At 48.0% G+C, this 23,875-nt stretch overlaps 1 protein-coding gene across 3 annotated transcripts in view; it reads right to left on the bottom strand.

Moving 5' to 3' along the window:
* Nucleotides 1-1,842: 1,842 nt before the first annotated feature.
* The window catches only part of LOC142908871 (baculoviral IAP repeat-containing protein 7-B-like), a 497,418-nt gene continuing 475,385 nt past the window's right edge, over nucleotides 1,843-23,875 (bottom strand). Inside the window, exons 2-7 of one of the 3 annotated variants that reach the window (XM_076059513.1) lie at nucleotides 13,714-14,259; nucleotides 12,100-12,253; nucleotides 10,103-10,202; nucleotides 7,569-7,629; nucleotides 5,844-5,895; nucleotides 1,843-5,135 (exon numbers count right to left, since the gene is read on the bottom strand). In XM_076059513.1, the coding sequence (XP_075915628.1) occupies nucleotides 4,942-5,135; nucleotides 5,844-5,895; nucleotides 7,569-7,629; nucleotides 10,103-10,202; nucleotides 12,100-12,253; nucleotides 13,714-14,040 (888 nt within the window). In that variant the 5' untranslated portion in view covers nucleotides 14,041-14,259 and the 3' untranslated portion in view covers nucleotides 1,843-4,941. Of the gene's footprint in view, nucleotides 5,139-5,843; nucleotides 5,896-7,568; nucleotides 7,630-10,102; nucleotides 10,203-12,099; nucleotides 12,254-13,713; nucleotides 14,260-23,875 lie in introns of all 3 variants that reach the window. The other 2 variants (XM_076059512.1, XM_076059514.1) reach the window with 2 other exon arrangements.

Genomic DNA, 23,875 nt, shown 5'->3' with positions numbered 1-23,875 from the left:
ATACATACACACATACACACACACATACACACACACATACACACACATACACACACATACACATACACACACATACACACACACAGACACACACACACATACAACAACAACAACCGCCATTCGCCACTAAGTGGCGGTGACGTCACCACGACGCTTGTGCCAGGCTATGTGCACCCTGAGGCCACATGAAGTGTCGAACGCCCGCTGGCAGGAGGTCACGGGGCAGACCCAGGTGCCACGGGTCGACTGACTGAGATGGCTGGCTGATGAGCGTGAAGTCGCGATTGAGTAATGGGGGCTAACGAATGAGTAATTAGTAATACACGTTGCTTTAAGAGATGGTTGAAGTTACAATGTTCTAATACGTGTTTAATGTAAATTACTTTTTGAATGTCATTAATTTTGTTGTATTATTTAATGACTAATTAAAATAGCTCAGAGGTTACTTCATTTCCACTCGTCCTATCAATTCCCCCAGACCCGCTGCCCTTCTAAGGGCCGGGACCGAGCGGGCTAGTGGTGAGACCCTGGGAGCCCCCGGGTCCCGACGTCCTTGTAAGGGCCGGGACCGAGCGAGACAGTGGTCGAGACCCGTACCTTGACTGGGTCGGGTTAGTGTAGCCTCCCCTAGGTCACGGTTAGCCGGAGGCGAGAGAGCCCGTGGTCCCAGTGATAGGCCACGCTTGTCCGGGGGCCGTACCACCCCCAGGTAGCGGGTTAAGGGGCCGTCACCCCTTTGTGTTAGGGACCGCTACTATTGCTGTTACCGTTGTCGTTAAATCAACGTGTTGCCTCTACACGCCGTCTCCAATCTCCCTGCACCCACTACATGTGCAGCATTTGTTTCACGTCTCGTGCGGTCACTGTGGTAAGAAACTTGCTTGGCTTTGATTCCCAGACAATTCGTAATGGTAAAGAAATGTAATAATAATAGAATACGACGTTTCGATTGCAACACAAGCGACCATCATAAGGTACAAATGAATGAGAACAAACATAGTAAACTTGGAAATATAATGCAATATAACACAGAGTCGGCCAACAAAACAATCAACGCCCCACCTGGTTGATTACGTTCTTCCAACGATTGATAAATTTGAGAGAGACAAAACATAGACACGGGGACACACAAGCAGAGAGAGAGACAACACAGAAACACACAGAGAGAGACACACAACATAGACACACAGACAGACACACAGAGAGAGACAACACAGAGACACACAGAGTAACACACAGCATAGACACACAGACACACAAGCAGAGAGACTCACACAGAGACAAACAGAGAGAGACACACACAACATAGACACACAGACAGACACACAAGCAGAGAGAAACTCACAAAGAGACACACAGGGAGTGACACAACATAGACAGACAGACACACAGAGAGAGACTCACACAGAGACAAACAGAGAGAGACACACAACATAGACACAGAGACAGACACACAAGCAGAGAGAGACTCACACAGAGACACACAACATAGACACACAGACAGACACACAGGCAGAGAGAGACAACACAGAGACAAACAGAGAGAGACACACAGAGACACACAGAGCGACACACACAACATAGACACACAGACAGACACACAAGCAGAGAGAGACTCACACAGAGACACAGAGAGTGACACACAACATAGACACAGAGACAGACACACAAGCAGAGAGAGAGACTCACACAGAGACAAACAGAGAGTGACACACAACATAGACAGACAGACACACACAGAGAGAGACTCACACAGAGACAGAGAGAGACAATTTAATAGCTCTTAAAACCCCTCCCACCGCTCCTGCAGTCTAAACACAACAAGACTCCCAAGTCCTCTGGTGACATCAAAAATGATTTAATAACGAGACGATCAAACGAGCCACAGAGCGAAGCCTCGGCCCTACGCGTTGGGCCTTGCGTGGCCCATTAATGGGCACTCGACTCGAATGTGCGGACGTTTCATTGACTGAACGCAACATTGAAAGCAGCCTTGAGAATCTTCACTTGAAGCTTTCGTGGCAACTGCAGGGATCCACGCTCTCAAAGTCATCACGTGGTAGGTGTATAAAATACATCACCACGTTTCCATCGCGACACAAGCGACCGTCATCAGGCGGAACAGGTACAGTTCAACTGATGGGGGGGTCGCTTGTGTTGCGACAGAAACGTCGTGATTTATTTTATTTTGTCCCTACGTCACTTGACCGAAAGAACCTTGAAGAATGTTCTTGGTTCTTTCGGTAAAGTCACTACGTAGAAGGGAAACAATAAAATAATAAAAATATAAAACAATAAAAATTCTCACGACGTTTCGACTACGACACAAGAAGCAATCATCATCAGGTGTGAAAACCACAGCAAGAAATTTTTTAAAAAGTGGAGTTTTTTTTAACGTTAGCACCACGGAGAGCGATTTGGCAGTTGTTCAAATGGACGAGTCCATCTATGTTCGGAAAAGAGGAGGGGGGAGAGGAAGAGAATGGAATGCGGTCTGAACAACTGCCAAATCGCTCTCCGTGGTGCTATGTGGTTTTCACACCTGATGATGATTGCTCGTGTTGCAGTCGAAACGTTGTGAGAATTTTATTGTTTTATATTTTATTTATTTTATTGTTTCCCTTCTACGTGGTGGTGACTTTACCGAAAGAACCAAGAATATGAATCCCTGCAGTCACGAAAGCTTTAAATCAAAACCTTGAAGGATGTTTTACAACGTCCGTGTTTTAAACGCGCAAAATAATCACGTTTCCCCAACTTAACACATTCTCAGGAAGCTGTGTGTATATATATTTAGTTTACACTACGCGCGACGATGTTCAACGCAGCAGCCGCTTAAAAACTCTGGGTTAAGAGCGGCAAAGCCAGAAACTCGGTGCAGGCGGACGCTGCTGCTGGAGCTGAATGAACGAGCGAGCGTCGCAGCCGAGGACGGATTCGACCTTTTCAACATTTCCGAGCAGCGATTCTAAATTTGCCCGCGACCAATCTCCCGCGGGGGGAACTGCTCCGGCGTTCTCTTCGCCAAGTGCCGAGTCCAACACAAACCCCCGTGGGACGAGGCGCGCCGAGGGGCCCTAATCCAGCAGCGGGTTAACGAGTCCCCGAAAATTATCTCTCACGCGACCGATGGAAAAATAACCTGGCACTTCTTAGAAACAAAAGCGGCGAGGAACACACAAAGCCGTCCACACACAGCCCCAAAGATCCCCCAGCCACCGCCGTGTAGCCTTAACAGACTGTTGGGGCAAGTGCTGTTAGCGAGTAGCAGCAGCTATGATGATCCCCCCCGTGTAGCCTTAACAGACTGTTGGGGCAAGTGCTGTTAGCGATTAGCAGCAGCTATGAAGGCTACCGGCACTGTGGCACACGAGGGTGGGGGGGGGGTGGGGTGGTCAACACCACGCACAGCCGCCTTTGTCTCCCCAGTGGCGATGTCTTTACATATCGCAGCGGGCACTCATTCGAGGCCAAGTCGACCTAGGGGAGGCCCAGGACCGGTTGTTCAGATGATCGCAATCACTGTGGCGTTGGCCGTGAGCAGGAATGGAACTCGGCTGATCACCGGCGTTGGTAGCGCTGACCGCTCCACCAACCCCCCACCGCTCCCCACCACCGACAAAGAGCGGCCACCGTGGAACGCGACAATTAAATTTTTGATGACATCACCATTGCAATAAGTGCTCCATGGGGCTATTATTGCACACGCTGTGTATGAACTCACTCTGTCTGTTGTTGTTGTAGTATCATCAAATATAGTAACTCAATCTTAACCCACTTACCAATGTGGTATACTTATGTCATAATGATGACAACACTGTATTCTAGCGTAAAAAATATATTTTCCAACAATCTTTTTTTAACACGTTATGTTTCGTCTTGGGTGTAATTGTCCACGCTCAACTGACGTCGTTGGCTGTAAATCTCCACGGTCCCCTTACGTCGTGGCCAAGCCTCGGGGCCACTTCCTGGAGTCGTGGAGTTATTCCGTTACCAGTAGGGTACATTTCATTAAAGAGTGTTTTAAAAAAAAAAGTATTTTAAAATATTACTTATTAATGTAATAACTCACAAACGTAAAAATGTTTACGCACGTGAACTCTGCGTAACATTCCAGTTCCAGTAAAGATTTACAGAACGTAACTTCTTCACTTCAAGTCTAGCACCAAACGCCTTACAATCACCGCAACTCTTTAACCCTTCCGCCCATTGCAATAAGCGATCCACAGAGTTACACGTGTAACAGCTTTACATGTGTAACAGCTTACACATATACACGTGTAAGCTGTTACACGTGTAACAGCTTACACGTGTATATGTGCATGTACATTCACTTCGTCACTTCCCAAGTCTGACATTGCACACGTTAAAATCAACGCACTCTTATTAACGCTTTCCCATGCCACCCATTGCATTGTCCCACAGAGTTATAAATGTAATAACTCACACATGTAAGTACGCCTTAAAATCACCGCAATCTTTGACCCTTCCACCCGTTGCAATAAGCGCTCCACAGAGTTCTAAATGTAATAGCTCCCAAATGTAGAAACTGTTAACGTGTGTAACCTATGCGTACCATCCGGTTAAAGTAAAGATTACAGAACAGTCTTAAAACTTTACTTCCTTCACTTTCCAAGTCTGACATCGTACGCCTTCAAAACCACCACACTGATAATTATCAATGAACCCTTTTACATTCCGGAAACCCCCCAAAAAAAAGGCTGCTCTATGGGTGGAGGCCGGTGGCCAAGTGAAATTGCCCTCCCCGTGCCTCCCTGTGCGGAAAAAACGAACGCCGAACGCTCGCCAGCGACCGGCTTATGCCTCGGTACGGGAGAGGGGATGGGTGAATCAACGAACTCGCCCCAACGGTCGAAGCCACGGGCGGTCGGGATCCCCGGCGGTCGTTTCTCTCTCCTCCTCCTTCGCCCGGCCGTCCGCCTAAACCATGAAGGCCCGGAGCGACGTCTGCACGGCGACGCGGCACACAGGACACCGGCTCAGGGAGAGGGCGCAGTGGCCGCACGTGGCCACGTGTCCGCACGGCACGAACATCGTGGACACCTCGCGCTCCATGCACACCTTGCAGGACAGCCGCTCTTCCAGCTTGTCCAGAAGCTCCTCAGTCGATGGCGCTGCTGTGGACGAAGCGCGCGCAGACGCACGCGGAGACACACGCGGAGACACACAGAGACACACAGACACACAGAGACACACAGAGACACACAGAGACGCACAGAGACACACAGAGACACACAGAGACGCACAGAGACACACAGAGACGCACAGAGACACACAGAGACACACGCGCGCACGCACAGACGCAAGCGCACACACACACAGACGCACACACAGAGACACACCCGCACACACTTTCAGCGGTTTCAAAAAGTGATGGTCGATCATCACCAGACTGCTTACATATGGGGCGCAAAGTTGGCGAGATGTTGACCACCTCGTCTGGTATACATGAGGTCGTGACTCTCACCTGTATCAGACTCTCACCTGGCTCAGACTTTCACCTGTATCAGACTCTCATCTGTATCAGACTCTCACCTGTATCAGACTCTCACCTGTATCAGACCCTCACCTGTATCAGACCCTCACCTGTATCAGACTCTCACCTGTATCAGACTCTCACCTGTATCAGACCCTCACCTGTATCAGACTCTCACCTGTATCAGACCCTCACCTGTATCAGACTCTCACCTGTATCAGTCTCTCACCTGTATCAGACCCTCACCTGTATCAGACCCTCACCTGTATCAGACTCTCACCTGTATCAGACCCTCACCTGTATCAGGTGAGGGTCTGATACAGTGCGCAGGGATCCGCCGTCTTACCGTGCTCAATCTCCGTGGTTGTACTCTGCGGCGTCTGACCCGGTAGCGGAGCCTTTAAACCGACAAATAAAGATGAACATCGTCGCGTGTAAGAATCATCGCCGGTGTCACGCAGAAGAACCGACAAAAATGGATAAGTTACGCAAGCGACGACCGCTCGCGTTAAAAACGATCGCGACTTTTTGCACCGTTACTCTGCGCTCGATTTGCAATCGGCGTGTCGGCAAACCAAACGGAACGACAAGAGCCGGCTCTCGATTGTCGCCGCTAACGACGGGGGGCAGGGCAGCTGCAGACGGCTCAAAATCGCGCAGCATCCAAAAAGATAAAATTAAAAAAATTCCGTGGATCTCTATGCCAAAAACACCGATTATCCCCATAGTTATATATAGTTATAGAGTACATTTAATCTGGCCGTCGCCTGATGAAGCTCGTTGTTGTTGTAATTACTGGTGAAACGTCATACTCAGATTCTAAATGTTGTGGCTTGGCTCTCCAACACACCGGTGTGAGCTGTACTAGTATTATACACTATACACTACTATACACTATTATACACTATACACTACTACACTACTATACACTACTACACTACTATACACTACTATACACTATTATACACTACTATACACTACTATACACTACTACACTATACACTACTATACACTACTATACACTATTATACACTACTATACACTACTATACTATACACTACTATACACTACTACACTACTATACACTACTACACTATACACTACTATACACTACTACACTACTATACACTACTACACTATACACTACTATACAATACTATACTATACACTACACTACTATACACTACTACACTACTATACACTACTATACATACACTACTATACACTACACTATACACTACTATACTATACACTACTACACTATACACTATATACTACTATACTATACACTACACTACTATACACTACACTATACACTACTATATTATACACTATACTATACACTACTATACTATACTACTATACTATACACTACACTACTATACACTACTACACTATACATTACTATACTATACACTACACTATACACTACACTACTATACACTACTACACTATACATTACTATACTATACACTACACTACACACTACACTACTATACACTACACTATACACTACACTACTATACACTACACTATACACTACTATACACTACACTATACACTACTATACACTACACTATACACTACACTACTATACACTACTATACACTACACTATACACTACACTACTATACACTACACTATACACTACACTATACACTACACTACTATACACTACACTATACACTACACTATACACTACACTACTATACACTACACTATACACTACACTACACTATACACTACACTATACACTACTATACTATACACACTACTATATTTACAATGAGCATATTGGTAATAAAACCACATTATTTTTGTATTTTTACCCCTGAATGATGAACAACATTTCAAGCTGCCTGCGAAGTTTAAGTTTAAGTCTATTTGTGTTCAAGACCCCTGATAAACTCCATCAAGAGACGAGGATAGTCTCGTCTGTTCAACGACCGGAGTTGACCAAGGTCAACGTTAAAAAACGAAACAAAAAATCGTACGTGCGGCGTGTTCGCACGCCGGCGTTAAACTCGATTTTCCTGCGAAACCAAAAGTTGGCGAGAAAATGTTTTGTTACCGGCGGCCGCATCGACCCGCGGACGAAAGCTTCCCCCTTCTGTCGTCCAACAAACGCGCAGCTGTTCAGCAAACGACGCGGGAAGAGGGGGGGGTCATTACGTTATGCCGGCTGGGTATAATGTGGTGGATGTATTGGGGAGCACATCACCATCATTATTATTATTATTTATATTATGATCTTATAGTGAGATGGTTGTATTGGGGAACACATTATATTTATTATTTTATCGCGTTTATTATGATTTTGTTATTATCTTATAATGCGTTGGATGTATCGGGGAACACATCATTATTATATAATGCGATGGATGTGTTGGGGAACACATAATTAGTGAATATTTACAGTGAGGGAAAAAAGTATTTGATCCCCTGCTGATTTTGTACGTTTGCCCACTGACAAAGAAATGATCAGTCTATAATTTTAATGGTAGGTTTATTTGAACAGTGAGAGACAGAATAACAACAAAAAATCCAGAAAAACGTATGTCAAAAATGTTATAAATTGATTTGCATTTTAATGAGGGAAATAAGTATTTGACCCCTCTGCAAAACATGACTTAGTACTTGGTGGCAAAAACCCTTGTTGGCAATCACAGAGGTCAGACGTTTCTTGTAGTTGGCCACCAGGTTTGCACACATCTCAGGAGGGATTTTGTCCCACTCCTCTTTGCAGATCTTCTCCAAGTCATTAAGGTTTCGAGGCTGACGTTTGGCAACTCGAACCTTCAGCTCCCTCCACAGATTTTCTATGGGATTAAGGTCTGGAGACTGGCTAGGCCACTCCAGGTCCTTAATGTGCTTCTTCTTGAGCCACTCCTTTGTTGCCTTGGCCGTGTGTTTTGGGTCATTGTCATGCTGGAATACCCATCCACAACCCATTTTCAATGCCCTGGCTGAGGGAAGGAGGTTCTCACCCAAGATTTGATGGTACATGGCCCCGTCCATCGTCCCTTTGATGCGGTGAAGTTGTCCTGTCCCCTTAGCAGAAAAACACCCCCAAAGCATAATGTTTCCACCTCCATGTTTAACGGTGGGGATGGTGTTCTTGGGGTCATAGGCAGCATTCCTCCTCCTCCAAACATGGCATGTTGAGTTGATGCCAAAGAGCTCCATTTTGGTCTCATCTGACCACAACACTTTCACCCAGTTGTCCTCTGAATCATTCAGATGTTCATTGGCAAACTTCAGACGGGCATGTATATGTGCTTTCTTGAGCAGGGGGACCTTGCGGGCACTGCAGGATTTCAGTCCTTCACGAGGTAGTGCAGGGGTCGGGAACCTTTTTGACTAAGAGAGCCATGAAAGCAAAAAATTTGGAAATTTATTTCAGTGAGAGCCATATAATATATTTTAAAAGTGAATTCAACTAAATGTCAGTATAATAAGCCTCTGAATTTATTCTTTTAAATAATGTTGTTATAACACTCACCATTAATGCGACTTCTGGTGCTGCATGGATTTGCTGATGTCTTTGTAGTCGGGTTGGTACTTGGTGAGGTTAAGCTTCATGCAAGCGTTGAGGCTTTCATCCGTTAAACGTGATCGTAGGTTGGACTTGATGTTTTTAAGATGTGAGAATGACTGCTCACATGCATACGTAGGCCAGTATCATCCAATTAAAATAATGGACAATTGCTCCTGCAGCCATGAACAGGACATGCGCAGTGAAAAATTGATGGATGGATTAAAACAAGTGAGAATATTTTGTTTTATCTGCGAGCCATATGCAATCATCAAAAGAGCCACATCTGGCTCGCGAGCCATAGGTTCCCGACCCCTGAGGTAGTGTGTTACCAATTGTTTTCTTGGTGACTATGGTCCCTCTGCCTTGAGATCATTGACAAGATCCTCCCGTGTAGTTCTGGGCTGATTCCTCACCGTTCTCATGATCATTGCAACTCCACGAGGTGAGATCTTGCATGGAGCCCCATGCCGAGGGAGATTGACAGTTCTTTTGTGTTTTTTCCATTTGCGAATAATCGCACAAACTGTTGTCACCTTCTGACCAAGCTGCTTGGCAATGGTCTTGTAGCCCATTCCAGCCTTGTGTAGGTCTACAATCTTGTCCCTGACATCCTTGGAGAGCTCTTTGGTCTTGGCCATGGTGGAGAGTTTGGAATTTGATTGATTGATTGATTGCTTCTGTGGACAGGTGTCTTTTATACAGGTAACGAGCTGAGATTAGGAGCACACTCTTAAAGAGTGTACTCCTAATCTCAGCTCCTAATCTCAGCTTGTTACCTGCATAAAAGAAACCTGGGAGCCAGAAATCTTTCTGATTGAGAGGGGGTCAAATACTTTTTTCCCTCATTAAAATGCAAATCAATTTATAACATTTTTGACATGCGTTTTTCTGGATTTTGTTGTTGTTATTCTGTCTCTCACTTTTCAAATAAACCTACCATTAAAATTATAGACTGATCATTTCTTTGTCAGTGGGCAAACGTACAAAATCAGCAGGGGATCAAATACTTTTTTCCCTCACTGTATATATATACATTTCACGGGAGCAGCAGGTGCCAAACGCCTCACCTGGGAAACCACTTTGCGTGCTCATGCCAAGCGCTGTCTCCCAGCGCCCACTCTTGTAGATGACCGTCGCAGCTGAAGCACCTCACAAGATCTCCGTGACCTACTCAAAATAGAAAACACGTTACAGGGACCTCTCCCCTACATATCGACACTGTCAACTTTTCAGAGATAAACAAACCCATCCAGTTGCCCGTTCGGACCGAGAGTCGTAAGTTCAACCGCCTCACAATAGATGGAGGTGGTGGCATCAACATCTGCAGAACGTGAAGAACCAGTGGCATTTACATCTACAGAACGTGAAGAACCAGTGGCATTTACATCTACAGAATGTGAAGAACCAGTGGCATCAACATCTGCAGAACGTGAAGAACCAGTGGCATTTACAGCTACAGAACGTGAAGAACCAGTGGCATTTACAGCTACAGAACATGAAGAACCAGTGGCATCAACATCTGCAGAACATGAAGAACCAGCGTCATCTACATCTACAGAACGTGAAGAACCAGCGTCATCTACATCTACAGAACGTGAAGAACCAGTTGCATCTACATCTGCAGAATACGAAAATCCAGTGGCATCTACATCTACAGAACGTGAATAACCAGCGTCATCTACATCTACAGAACGTGAAGAACCAGTGGCATCTATATCTACAGAACGTGAAGAACCAGCGGCATCTACAGCTACAGAACGTGAAGAACCAGCGGCATCTACATCTACAGAACGTGAAGAACCAGCGGCATCTACATCTACAGAACGTGAAGAACCAGTTGTATCTACATCTACAGAATACGAAAAACCAGTGGCATCTACATCTACAGAACGTGAAGAACCAGCGTCATCTACATCTACAGAACGTGAAGAACCAGTGGCATCTACATCTACAGAACGTGAAAAACCAGCGTCATCTACATCTACAGAACGTGAAGAACCAGTGGCATCTACATCTACAGAACGTGAAGAACCAGCGGCATCTACAGCTACAGAACGTGAAGAACCAACGGCATCTACATCTACAGAACGTGAAGAACCAGCGGCATCTACATCTACAGAACGTGAAGAACCAGTGGCATCTACATCTACAGAACGTGAAGAACCAGCGTCATCTACATCTACAGAACGTGAAGAACCAGCGGCATCTACATCTACAGAACGTGAAGAACCAGTGGCATCTACATCTACAGAACGTGACGAACCAGTGGCATCTACATCTACAGAACGTGAAGAACCAGCGGCATCTACATCTACAGAACGTGAAGAACCAGTGTCATCTACATCTACAGAACGTGAAGAACCAGCGTCATCTACATCTGCATGAGATTATACAACTTGTAAAGGCCTTCCCCGTGTTTCGTGTACGCACTCTACAACACGCTTGGAACCGACAGGACTTCGCACTCCTATCGTGTTTTTGTAAACTGTTCGTTGCCGTGACGTTCTTACCCCCCATGCCCCGACTGGACATCATGCGAAAAAGAGCTTCACAGCTCAATGGATTCCTCCAGTATAGATAAATATTCTGATTCTGACCTCCCTCAGGTGTTTGACCAAAACTATTAACCAACATTGAAACTATTTTATGATACTAGGTGTTAGGACCATTGAGTTGCTATTCAGCTCTTTTTCAGAGGCGACCACCTGGCATTCACAAACGATAGCTCAACGAAGTGGCTTATCGCATGATAATTTAAACGCAGCCAAATTCTCTAAACGCGTGTTTCTAAATGTGCGAGGAAAAAAACCGGAGGACCGGCAGAAAAAATCCACGCGACCACGGGGAGGCACGAAAATTCCAAATACGCATCAGGCGTCAGGATGGAACCCACCACCTCCTGCCTTCCAGGCGAGGTAGTCAACATCTCCGAGCCACCGTGGCGCTTGCCCCCCAAAGAGCCGCCCCTCCCCCCACAAAACGGGGACGACTACAGCACCGGGGAAGGCCTCCACCCACTTCTACGTAGCAGCAGCAGCAGCGGCAGCAGCAGCACAAACCGTACCGGAATAGTAGAAGCCTGCGTAGGCCAGCTCATGCGGGGACACATTGGCGGTGTACGGCCAGCTCGCGAAAGATCTGATTCGCGCCCCGAACGAACGCATCTCTGGACACAGTGCGGAGTCGGGGCCATCCTGAGTGGCCTGCGGCAACGGGGCCTGCGGGGAAAAGGCACCACCCAGAAACAAACGCAACGACGACAATGGTGACGACGATGACGACTGTGACGACAGCGTCAATGGCGACGACGGTGATGCAGTGAGCTCATCGAATTGTCCCCGCCCTTTGGAACGGCTCCCCAGGAAGCCGTGAGGGCATTGGAATCGTTTTTTTTTAAACGACATCTTCGAAACAAAACCTTTTTAGACTGACCTAAAAAGGTTAAGTCATTTACATGACTTAATACGATTACATCTCCATAACTAGCATAACCTATGCGCATAATTACATCAATTAACATTATTTCGGATAATTACGCATTTTTCCAAATTTTATTTCATTTTTATCATTTTTATTAAAATTTTCAAGACCCGGCATATACAACAGGTGGGGGAATTTATAGAGAAGATAACATTACAGTAGAATCTTGATTTGAATTACAGTAGACTCTGGATGATCCGTGCGCGGTTTATTCGATTTGCAGATGAACCGCACACCTGCGATTTTGACAGAGATTAAGAACTCGTGGATATTCCCCTGAAGTCCAAATAATCTAAAAACAGTTTATACAACATTGGTTAATTCTTGGACGTTTTTATTACAAGTCACGCGGCGCTTAAACCGAACAAATACGTTGCCTCGGTTAATCCGAAATCCACGTGACCGCCTCTACGGCACGGCAGCTGCAACGTCTTTACAACGGTGGGCAGAGTTTAATTGATTTTGTTGCCGTGGCTCTGCTGTCAAATGAGCGAGCCGACTCTTCAGCGCGGGGAGCGGGAAAGTCTCATCATTGAACATGGTTATAGGCACAAAGCATTGAAGAACTGAGACTCATCTACAAGGGCGCAGCGGTAGCCAGGAGATGTCAACGACCTCGCCTGGTATGCAGGAGGTCATGGGCTCGAAACCCGACCCTGACACCTGCTTCTGCCTATTTGGAGTTTCCGTGTCTCTCTCTCTCTGTTCCCCCCGTGGTCACCACGTGCGAGGGTATTCGGCAAATATAAATGTCCACGCAACGATGCTGAGCCCGCTTCGCTGAGCAACGTCGCTGCTTTGCGTGACGGAGAGGGTCGGCATCTGAAACAAATAGCTACATCATCGCAGCGCTGAGTAGGGCCCTCGCCAGGTCAAGAATAACTGTGTTAGCACAGGGTGCTTACAAAGAAATGTTCACACTTGTTTTTGGACTATCGTTTTTTAATATAACACGAATCTGACCGCGAATGCGCGTCAATGGATTCAACGAGCCAAAGGGTCTCCGCTCGTTCGCCATCGTCGTCTAAACACGCCTAGAATTATCTCCAATCGGTACCCAGAACCCCGAGGCACATCTCTTCGTGCCAATCGTTGCAAATTCTCAGCGGCACCCCGCACTAGTTTTAGGAAAGACCCGGCCTCGCCCCCCCAAAACAAGCGTCAGGACGTCACCGGCGCCGTCGCTGGCGTCACCCACCGCGCGAGCGCAGGCGGGGAAGTGCCTGGCGTGCTCCCGAGCGGGGTCGTCCCCCTCCTCCCAGCGATGCATCATCCCGCCGCAGCGGAAGCAGGCCACCAGGTCGCTGAAGCCCATGCGGTAGAGTCCGGCCCGCGCCAAGTCCGCGGGCCGCACGGGGGACGACCGGGGCCACCCCTTGGAGAACGACAGCAGCCTGGCCGATTCTCTCAGCATCTTCGAGGCCGACGGTCGCGGGATCCGGTCGAAGCGGGGCATCGGGGGGGCAGAGCGTCTCGCCGCCGCCGACGCCCTGCGGGAGGCCCGAAAGTCTACGACGTTTGGCATCGACCCGGCGGAAAAATACGGGGCAATTTGGGGTGAAAAGAATGCTTTTGCGAGGGACGAGTCCGCCCGGGGGTCTCTTGTTAAAGATCGCTCAAGAAACGTCGAGGCCTTCTCCTCCTTTCAAGGCGTCGAAGAGATCCCGGGGCTCGTAGCTCAACGGGTAGTTTAAAAACCGGCGATGGGAAATGGCACGACCCCTGTTGTCACCCTCGACGGCTCCTGAATGCGGGAACAAAAATGTTCGGGCGGCAAGCGTCATTAAAAACGGACATCTTTTAGTGATATTCTTAGCTCTTTCGGTAAAGTCACGTTGAAGGCAAACAATAAAATAATAAAATACATATAAAACAATAAAAATTCTCACGACGTTTCGACCATAACACAAACGGTCGTTATGTTATGGTCGAAACGTCGTGATAATTTTTATTGTTTTGTATATATATTTTATTATTTTATTGTTTCCCTTCAACGTGACTTTGCCGAAAGAGCTAAGAATATGAATTACTGCAGTCACGAAAGCTTTAAATCAAAATAAAATATTTAAGTGACTTGAAATGTTTGGTTTAAACAATTCATCCATACACAAAGGCTTTTTGTGGGTTAGATTGCGTAAATATATTAATGTTAAACCCGCCACCACCCGACACGGCCAACTGGTAAGGGTTGTCACGTAAACAGAACATTGGTCGCCAAAAGCCTACGTGTTAAGAATTAAACAGTTCAGTCTGTCACTTCTGACAAACTCATGCACAGCAATAAAAGGGGGCACACACAGTCTGGATGGTCCTGTACCAAACGGAGTTTCGAGAGTTATCTGGTGTGAGAAAAACCAACACTACCCATAGACTCAGCACTGCACCATAGACTCAACACTACCCAAAGACTCAACACTAACCATAGACTCAACACTGCCCATAGACTCAACAGTGCCCATAGACTCAACACTACCCATAGACTCAACACTGTACCATGGACTCAGCACTGCACCATAGACTCAACACTGCCCGATAGACTCAACACTACCCAAAGACTCAACACTGCCCATAGACTCAAAACTGCCCATAGACTCAACACTGCACCATAGACTCAACACTGCCCATAGACTCAGCACTGCACCATACATTCAACACTGCATCATAGACTCAGCACTGTACCATAGACTCAACACTGCACCATAGACTCAACACTGCCCATAGACTCAACACTGCACCATAGACTCAACACTGCCCATAGACTCAACACTGCACCATAGACTCAACACTGCCCATAGACTCAACACTACACCATAGACTCAACACTGCACCATAGACTCAACACTACACCATAGACTCAACACTACACGATAGATTTCGATTTAAAGCTGTCGTGACTGCAGGGATTAATCTTCTTGGTTCTTTAGGTAAAATCACGTCGGTTCTAAACTAATTGTATTTTTACGGTGACCTCAGACCGCAGCTCTTTTGCTGGCACCGCCTCTTAACACCTCTCACAGCACGGTTAACGTTGTGGTTTGTAACGTGGAGTATAACAGCGCCTCGTGGCTGTTTCTCTCCCCCCCCTCCTCCGTCCCGAGGAGCGCGGTACGACACAGACACATAGACTCACACAGAGACACATAGACTCACACAGAGACCCATAGACTCACTCAGAGACCCACAGACTCACACAGAGACCCACAGACTCGCACAGAGATCCACAGACACACACATAGACCCATAGACTCACACAGAGACCCATAAACTCACACAGAGACCCATGGACTCACACAGAGACCCATAGACTTACACAGAGACCCACAGACTCACACAGAGACCCATATACTCACACATAGACCCATAGACTCACACAGAGACCCATGAACTCACACAGAGACCCATAGACTCACACAGAGACCCATAGACTTACACAGAAACCCACAGACTCACACAGAGACCCATATACTCACACAGAGACCCATAGATTCACTCAGAGACCCATAGACTCACACAGAGACCCACACACTCACACAGAGGCCCATAGACTCACTCAGAGACCCATAGACTCACACAGAGACCCATAGACTCACACATAGAGCCATAGACTCACACAGAGACCCACAGACTCACACAGAGACCATAGACTCACACATAGACCCATAGACTAACACAGAGACCCATAAACTCACACAGAGACCCATAGACTCACACAGAGACCCATAGACTCACACAGAGACCCATAGACTCACACAGAGACACATAGACTCACACAGAGACCCATAGACTCACACAGAGACACATAGACTCACACAGAGACCCATAGACTCACACAGAGACCCACAGACTCACACAGAGACCCCTAAACTCACACAGAGACCCATAGACTTACACAGAGACCCACAGACTCACACAGAGACCCATAGACGCACACAGAGACCCACAGACTCACGCAGAGACCCACAGACTCACACAGAGACCCACAGACTCGCACAGAGATCCACAGACTCACACAGAGACCCATAGACTCACACAGAGACCCATAGACTCACACAGAGACCCATAGACTCACACAGAGACCCACAGACTCACACAGAGACCCATAGACTCACACAGAGAACCATAGACTCACACAGAGACCCACAGACTCACACAGAGACCGACAGACTCACACAGAGACCCACAGACTCACACAGAGACACATAGACTCACACAGAGATGCATAGACTCACACAGAGACCCATAGACTCACACATAGACCCATAGACTCACACAGAGACCCACAGACTCACACAGAGACCCACAGACTCACACAGAGACCCATAGACTCACACAGAGACCCATAGACTCACACAGAGACCCATAGACTCACACAGAGACACATAGACTCACACAGAGACCCATAGACTCACACAGAGACACATAGACTCACACAGAGACCCATAGACTCACACAGAGACCCACAGACTCACACAGAGACCCCTAAACTCACACAGAGACCCAAAGACTTACACAGAGACCCACAGACTCACACAGAGCCCCATAGACTCACACAGAGACCCACAGACTCACGCAGAGACTCACAGACTCACACAGAGACCCACAGACTCACACAGAGATCCACAGACTCACACAGAGACCCATAGACTCACACGGAGACCCATAGACTCACACAGAGACCCATAGACTCACACAGAGACCCATAGACTCACACAGAGACCCATAGACTCACACAGAGACACATAGACTCACACAGAGACCCATAGACTCACACAGAAACCCACAGACTCACACAGAGACCCATAGAATCACACAGAGACCCACAGACTCACACAGAGACCCACAGACTCGCACAGAGATCCACAGACTCACACAGAGACCCATAGACTAACACAGAGACCCATAAACTCACACAGAGACCCATAGACTCACACAGAGACCCATAGACTCACACAGAGACACATAGACTCACACATAGACCCATAGACTCACACAGAGACCCATAGACTAACACAGAGACCCATAGACTCACACAGAGACCCACAGACTCACACAGAGACCCATAGACTCACACAGAGACCCACAGACTCACACAGAGACCCATAGACTCACACAGAGACCCATAGACTCACACAGAGTGCCACAGACTCACACAGAGACCGACAGACTCACACAGAGACCCACAGACTCACACAGAGACCCATAGACTCACACAGAGACCCATAGACTCACACAGAGACCCATAGACTCACACAGAGACCCACAGACTCACGCAGAGACCCACAGACTCACACAGAGACCCACAGACTCGCACAGAGATCCACAGACTCACACAGAGACCCATAGACTCACACGGAGACCCATAGACTCACACAGAGACCCATAGACTCACACAGAGACCCATAGACTCACACAGAGACACATAGACTCACACAGAGACCCATAGACTCACACAGAGACACATAGACTCACACAGAGACCCATAGACTCACACAGAGACCCACAGACTCACACAGAGACCCATAGAATCACACAGAGACCCACAGACTCACACAGAGACCCACAGACTCGCACAGAGATCCACAGACTCACACAGAGACCCATAGACTAACACAGAGACCCATAAACTCACACAGAGACCCATAGACTCACACAGAGACCCATAGACTCACACAGAGACCCATAGACTCACACAGAGACACATAGACTCACACAGAGACCCATAGACTCACACAGAGACACATCGACTCAAACAGAGACCCATAGACTCACACAGAGACACATAGACTCACACAGAGACCCATAGACTCACACAGAGACACATAGAATCACACAGAGACCCATAGACTCACATAGAGACCCACAGACTCACACAGAGACCCATAGACTCACACAGAGACCCACAGACTCACACAGAGACCCACAGACTCGCACAGAGATCCACAGACTCACACATAGACCCATAGACTCACACAGAGACCCATAAACTCACACAGAGACCCATAGACTCACACAGAGACCCATAGACTCACACAGAGACCCACAGACTCGCACAGAGATCCACAGACTCACACAGAGACCCATAGACTCACACAGAGACCCATAGACTCACACAGAGACCCATAGACTCACACAGAGACCCACAGACTCACACAGAGACCCATAGACTCACACAGAGAACCATAGACTCACACAGAGACACACAGACTCACACAGAGACCGACAGACTCACACAGAGACCCACAGACTCACACAGAGACCCATAGACTCACACAGAGACCCATAGACTCACACAGAGACACATAGACTCACACAGAGACCCATAGACTCACACAGAGACCCACAGACTCACACAGAGACCCCTAAACTCACACAGAGACCCATAGACTTACACAGAGACCCACAGACTCACACAGAGCCCCATAGACTCACACAGAGACCCACAGACTCACGCAGAGACCCACAGACTCACACAGAGACCCACAGACTCACACAGAGATCCACAGACTCACACAGAGACCCATAGACTCACACGGAGACCCATAGACTCACACGGAGACCCATAGACTCACACAGAGACCCATAGACTCACACAGAGACACATAGACTCACACAGAGACCCATAGACTCACACAGAGACACATAGACTCACACAGAGACCCATAGACTCACACAGAGACCCACAGACTCACACAGAGACCCATAGAATCACACAGAGACCCACAGACTCACACAGAGACCCACAGACTCGCACAGAGATCCACAGACTCACACAGAGACCCATAGACTAACACAGAGACCCATAAACTCACACAGAGACCCATAGACTCACACAGAGACCCATAGACTCACACAGAGACACATAGACTCACACAGAGACCCATAGACTCACACAGAGACACATAGACTCAAACAGAGACCCATAGACTCACAGAGAGACACATAGACTCACACAGAGACCCATAGACTCACACAGAGACACATAGACTCACACAGAGACCCATAGACTCACACAGAGACACATAGACTCACACAGAGACCCATAGACTCACACAGAGACCCACAGACTCACACAGAGACCCCTAAACTCACACAGAGACCCATAGACTTACACAGAGACCCACAGACTCACACAGAGACCCATAGACTCACACAGAGACCCACAGACTCACGCAGAGACCCACAGACTCACACAGAGACCCACAGACTCGCACAGAGATCCACAGACTCACACAGAGACCCATAGACTCACACGGAGACCCATAGACTCACACAGAGACTCATAGACTCACACAGAGACCCATAGACTCACACAGAGACACATAGACTCACACAGAGACCCATAGACTCACACAGAGACACATAGACTCACACAGAGACCCATAGACTCACACAGAGACCCACAGACTCACACAGAGACCCATAGAATCACACAGAGACCCACAGACTCACACAGAGACCCACAGACTCGCACAGAGATCCACAGACTCACACAGAGACCCATAGACTAACACAGAGACCCATAAACTCACACAGAGACCCATAGACTCACACAGAGACCCATAGACTCACACAGAGACCCATAGACTCACACAGAGACACATAGACTCACACAGAGACCCATAGACTCACACAGAGACACATCGACTCAAACAGAGACCCATAGACTCACACAGAGACACATAGACTCACACAGAGACCCATAGACTCACACAGAGACACATAGACTCACACAGAGACCCATAGACTCACATAGAGACCCACAGACTCACACAGAGACCCATAGACTCACACAGAGACCCACAGACTCACACAGAGACCCACAGACTCGCACAGAGATCCACAGACTCACACATAGACCCATAGACTCACACAGAGACCCATAAACTCACACAGAGACCCATAGACTCACACAGAGACCCATAGACTCACACAGAGACCCACAGACTCGCACAGAGATCCACAGACTCACACAGAGACCCATAGACTCACACAGAGACCCATAGACTCACACAGAGACCCACAGACTCACACAGAGACCCATAGACTCACACAGAGAACCATAGACTCACACAGAGACACACAGACTCACACAGAGACCGACAGACTCACACAGAGACCCACAGACTCACACAGAGACCCATAGACTCACACAGAGACCCATAGACTCACACAGAGACCCATAGACTCACACAGAGACCCATAGACTCACACATAGACCCATAGACTCACACAGAGACCCATAGACTAACACAGAGACCCATAGACTCACACAGAGACCCACAGACTCACACAGAGACCCATAGACTCACACAGAGACCCACAGACTCACACAGAGACCCATAGACTCACACAGAGACCCATAGACTCACACAGAGTGCCACAGACTCACACAGAGACCGACAGACTCACACAGAGACCCACAGACTCACACAGAGACCCATAGACTCACACAGAGACCCATAGACTCACACAGAGACCCATAGACTCACACAGAGACCCATAGACTCACACAGAGACCCACAGACTCACACAGAGACCCATAGACTCACACAGAGACCCACAGACTCACACAGACCCACAGACTCGCACAGAGATCCACAGACTCACACATAGACCCATAGACTCACACAGAGACCCATAAACTCACACAGAGACCCATAGACTCACACAGAGACCCATAGACTCACACAGAGACCCACAGACTCACGCAGAGACCCATACACTCACACAGAGACCCACAGACTCACACAGAGACCCATAGAGTCACACAGAGACACATAGACTCACACAGAGACCCATAGACTCACACAGAGGCAATAGACCCACTCAGAGACCCATAGACTCACGCAGAGACCCATAGACTCACATAGAGACCCATAGACTCACTCAGAGACCCATAGACTCACACAGAGACCCTTAGACTCACACAGAGACCCATAGACTCACACAGAGACCCACAGACTCACACAGAGACACATAGCCTCACACAGAGACCCATAGACTCACACAGAGACCCATAGACTCACACAGAGACACATAGACTCACACAGAGACACATAGACTCACACAGAGACCCATAGACTCACACAGAGACCCATAGACTCACACAGAGACCCACAGACTCACACAGAGACCCACAGACTCACACAGAGACCCATAGACTCACTTAGAGACCCATAGACTCACACAGAGACCCATAAACTCACACAGAGACCCATAGACTCACACAGAGACCCATAGACTCACACAGAGACCCATAGACTCACACAGAGACACATAGACTCAAACAGAGACCCATAGACTCACACAGAGACACATAGACTCACACAGAGACCCATAGACTCACACAGAGACCCACAGACTCACACAGAGACCCCTAAACTCACACAGAGACCCATAGACTTACACAGAGACCCACAGACTCACACAGAGACCCATAGACGCACACAGAGACCCACAGACTCACGCAGAGACCCACAGACTCACACAGAGACCCACAGACTCGCACAGAGATCCACAGACTCACACAGAGACCCATAGACTCACACAGAGACCCATAGACTCAATACAGAGACCCATAGACTCACACAGAGACCCACAGACTCACACAGAGACCCATAGACTCACACAGAGAACCATAGACTCACACAGAGACCCACAGACTCACACAGAGACCGACAGACTCACACAGAGACCCACAGACTCACACAGAGACACATAGACTCACACAGAGACGCATAGACTCACACAGAGACCCATAGACTCACACATAGACCCATAGACTCACACAGAGACCCATAGACTCACACAGAGACCCATAGACTCACACAGAGACCCACAGACTCACACAGAGACCCACAGACTCACACAGAGACCCATAGACTCACACAGAGACCCATAGACTCACACAGAGACACATAGACTCACACAGAGACCCATAGACTCACACAGAGACACATAGACTCACACAGAGACCCATAGACTCACACAGAGACCCACAGACTCACACAGAGACCCCTAAACTCACACAGAGACCCATAGACTTACACAGAGACCCACAGACTCACACAGAGCCCCATAGACTCACACAGAGACCCACAGACTCACGCAGAGACCCACAGACTCACACAGAGACCCACAGACTCACACAGAGATCCACAGACTCACACAGAGACCCATAGACTCACACGGAGACCCATAGACTCACACAGAGACCCATAGACTCACACAGAGACCCATAGACTCACACAGAGACCCATAGACTCACACAGAGACCCACAGACTCACACAGAGACCCACAGACTCACACAGAGACCCATAGACTCACACAGAGACCCATAGACTCACACAGAGACACATAGACTCACACAGAGACCCATAGACTCACACAGAGACACATAGACTCACACAGAGACCCATAGACTCACACAGAGACCCACAGACTCACACAGAGACCCCTAAACTCACACAGAGACCCATAGACTTACACAGAGACCCACAGACTCACACAGAGCCCCATAGACTCACACAGAGACCCACAGACTCACGCAGAGACCCACAGACTCACACAGAGACCCACAGACTCACACAGAGATCCACAGACTCACACAGAGACCCATAGACTCACACGGAGACCCATAGACTCACACAGAGACCCATAGACTCACACAGAGACCCATAGACTCACACAGAGACCCATAGACTCACACAGAGACACATAGACTCACACAGAGACCCATAGACTCACACAGAAACCCACAGACTCACACAGAGACCCATAGAATCACACAGAGACCCACAGACTCACACAGAGACCCACAGACTCGCACAGAGATCCACAGACTCACACAGAGACCCATAGACTAACACAGAGACCCATAAACTCACACAGAGACCCATAGACTCACACAGAGACCCATAGACTCACACAGAGACACATAGACTCACACAGAGACCCATAGACTCACACAGAGACACATAGACTCAAACAGAGACCCATAGACTCACACAGAGACACATAGACTCACACAGAGACCCATAGACTCACACAGAGACACATAGACTCACACAGAGACCCATAGACTCACACAGAGACACATAGACTCACACAGAGACCCATAGACTCACACAGAGACCCACAGACTCACACAGAGACCCCTAAACTCACACAGAGACCCATAGACTTACACAGAGACCCACAGACTCACACAGAGACCCATAGACTCACACAGAGACCCACAGACTCACGCAGAGACCCAAAGACTCACACAGAGACCCACAGACTCGCACAGAGATCCACAGACTCACACAGAGACCCATAGACTCACACGGAGACCCATAGACTCACACAGAGACCCATA

This window comes from Petromyzon marinus, unplaced genomic scaffold, assembly GCF_048934315.1.
Source record: "Petromyzon marinus isolate PM22_M1 ecotype Great Lakes invasive population unplaced genomic scaffold, UKy_Petmar_22M1.pri1.0 PM_G_Scaffold_106, whole genome shotgun sequence".
Lineage (NCBI taxonomy): Eukaryota > Metazoa > Chordata > Hyperoartia > Petromyzontiformes > Petromyzontidae > Petromyzon > Petromyzon marinus.
The sequence above is the reverse complement of the archived record's forward strand: the minus strand, read 5'-3'. Positions and strand labels throughout refer to the sequence as shown.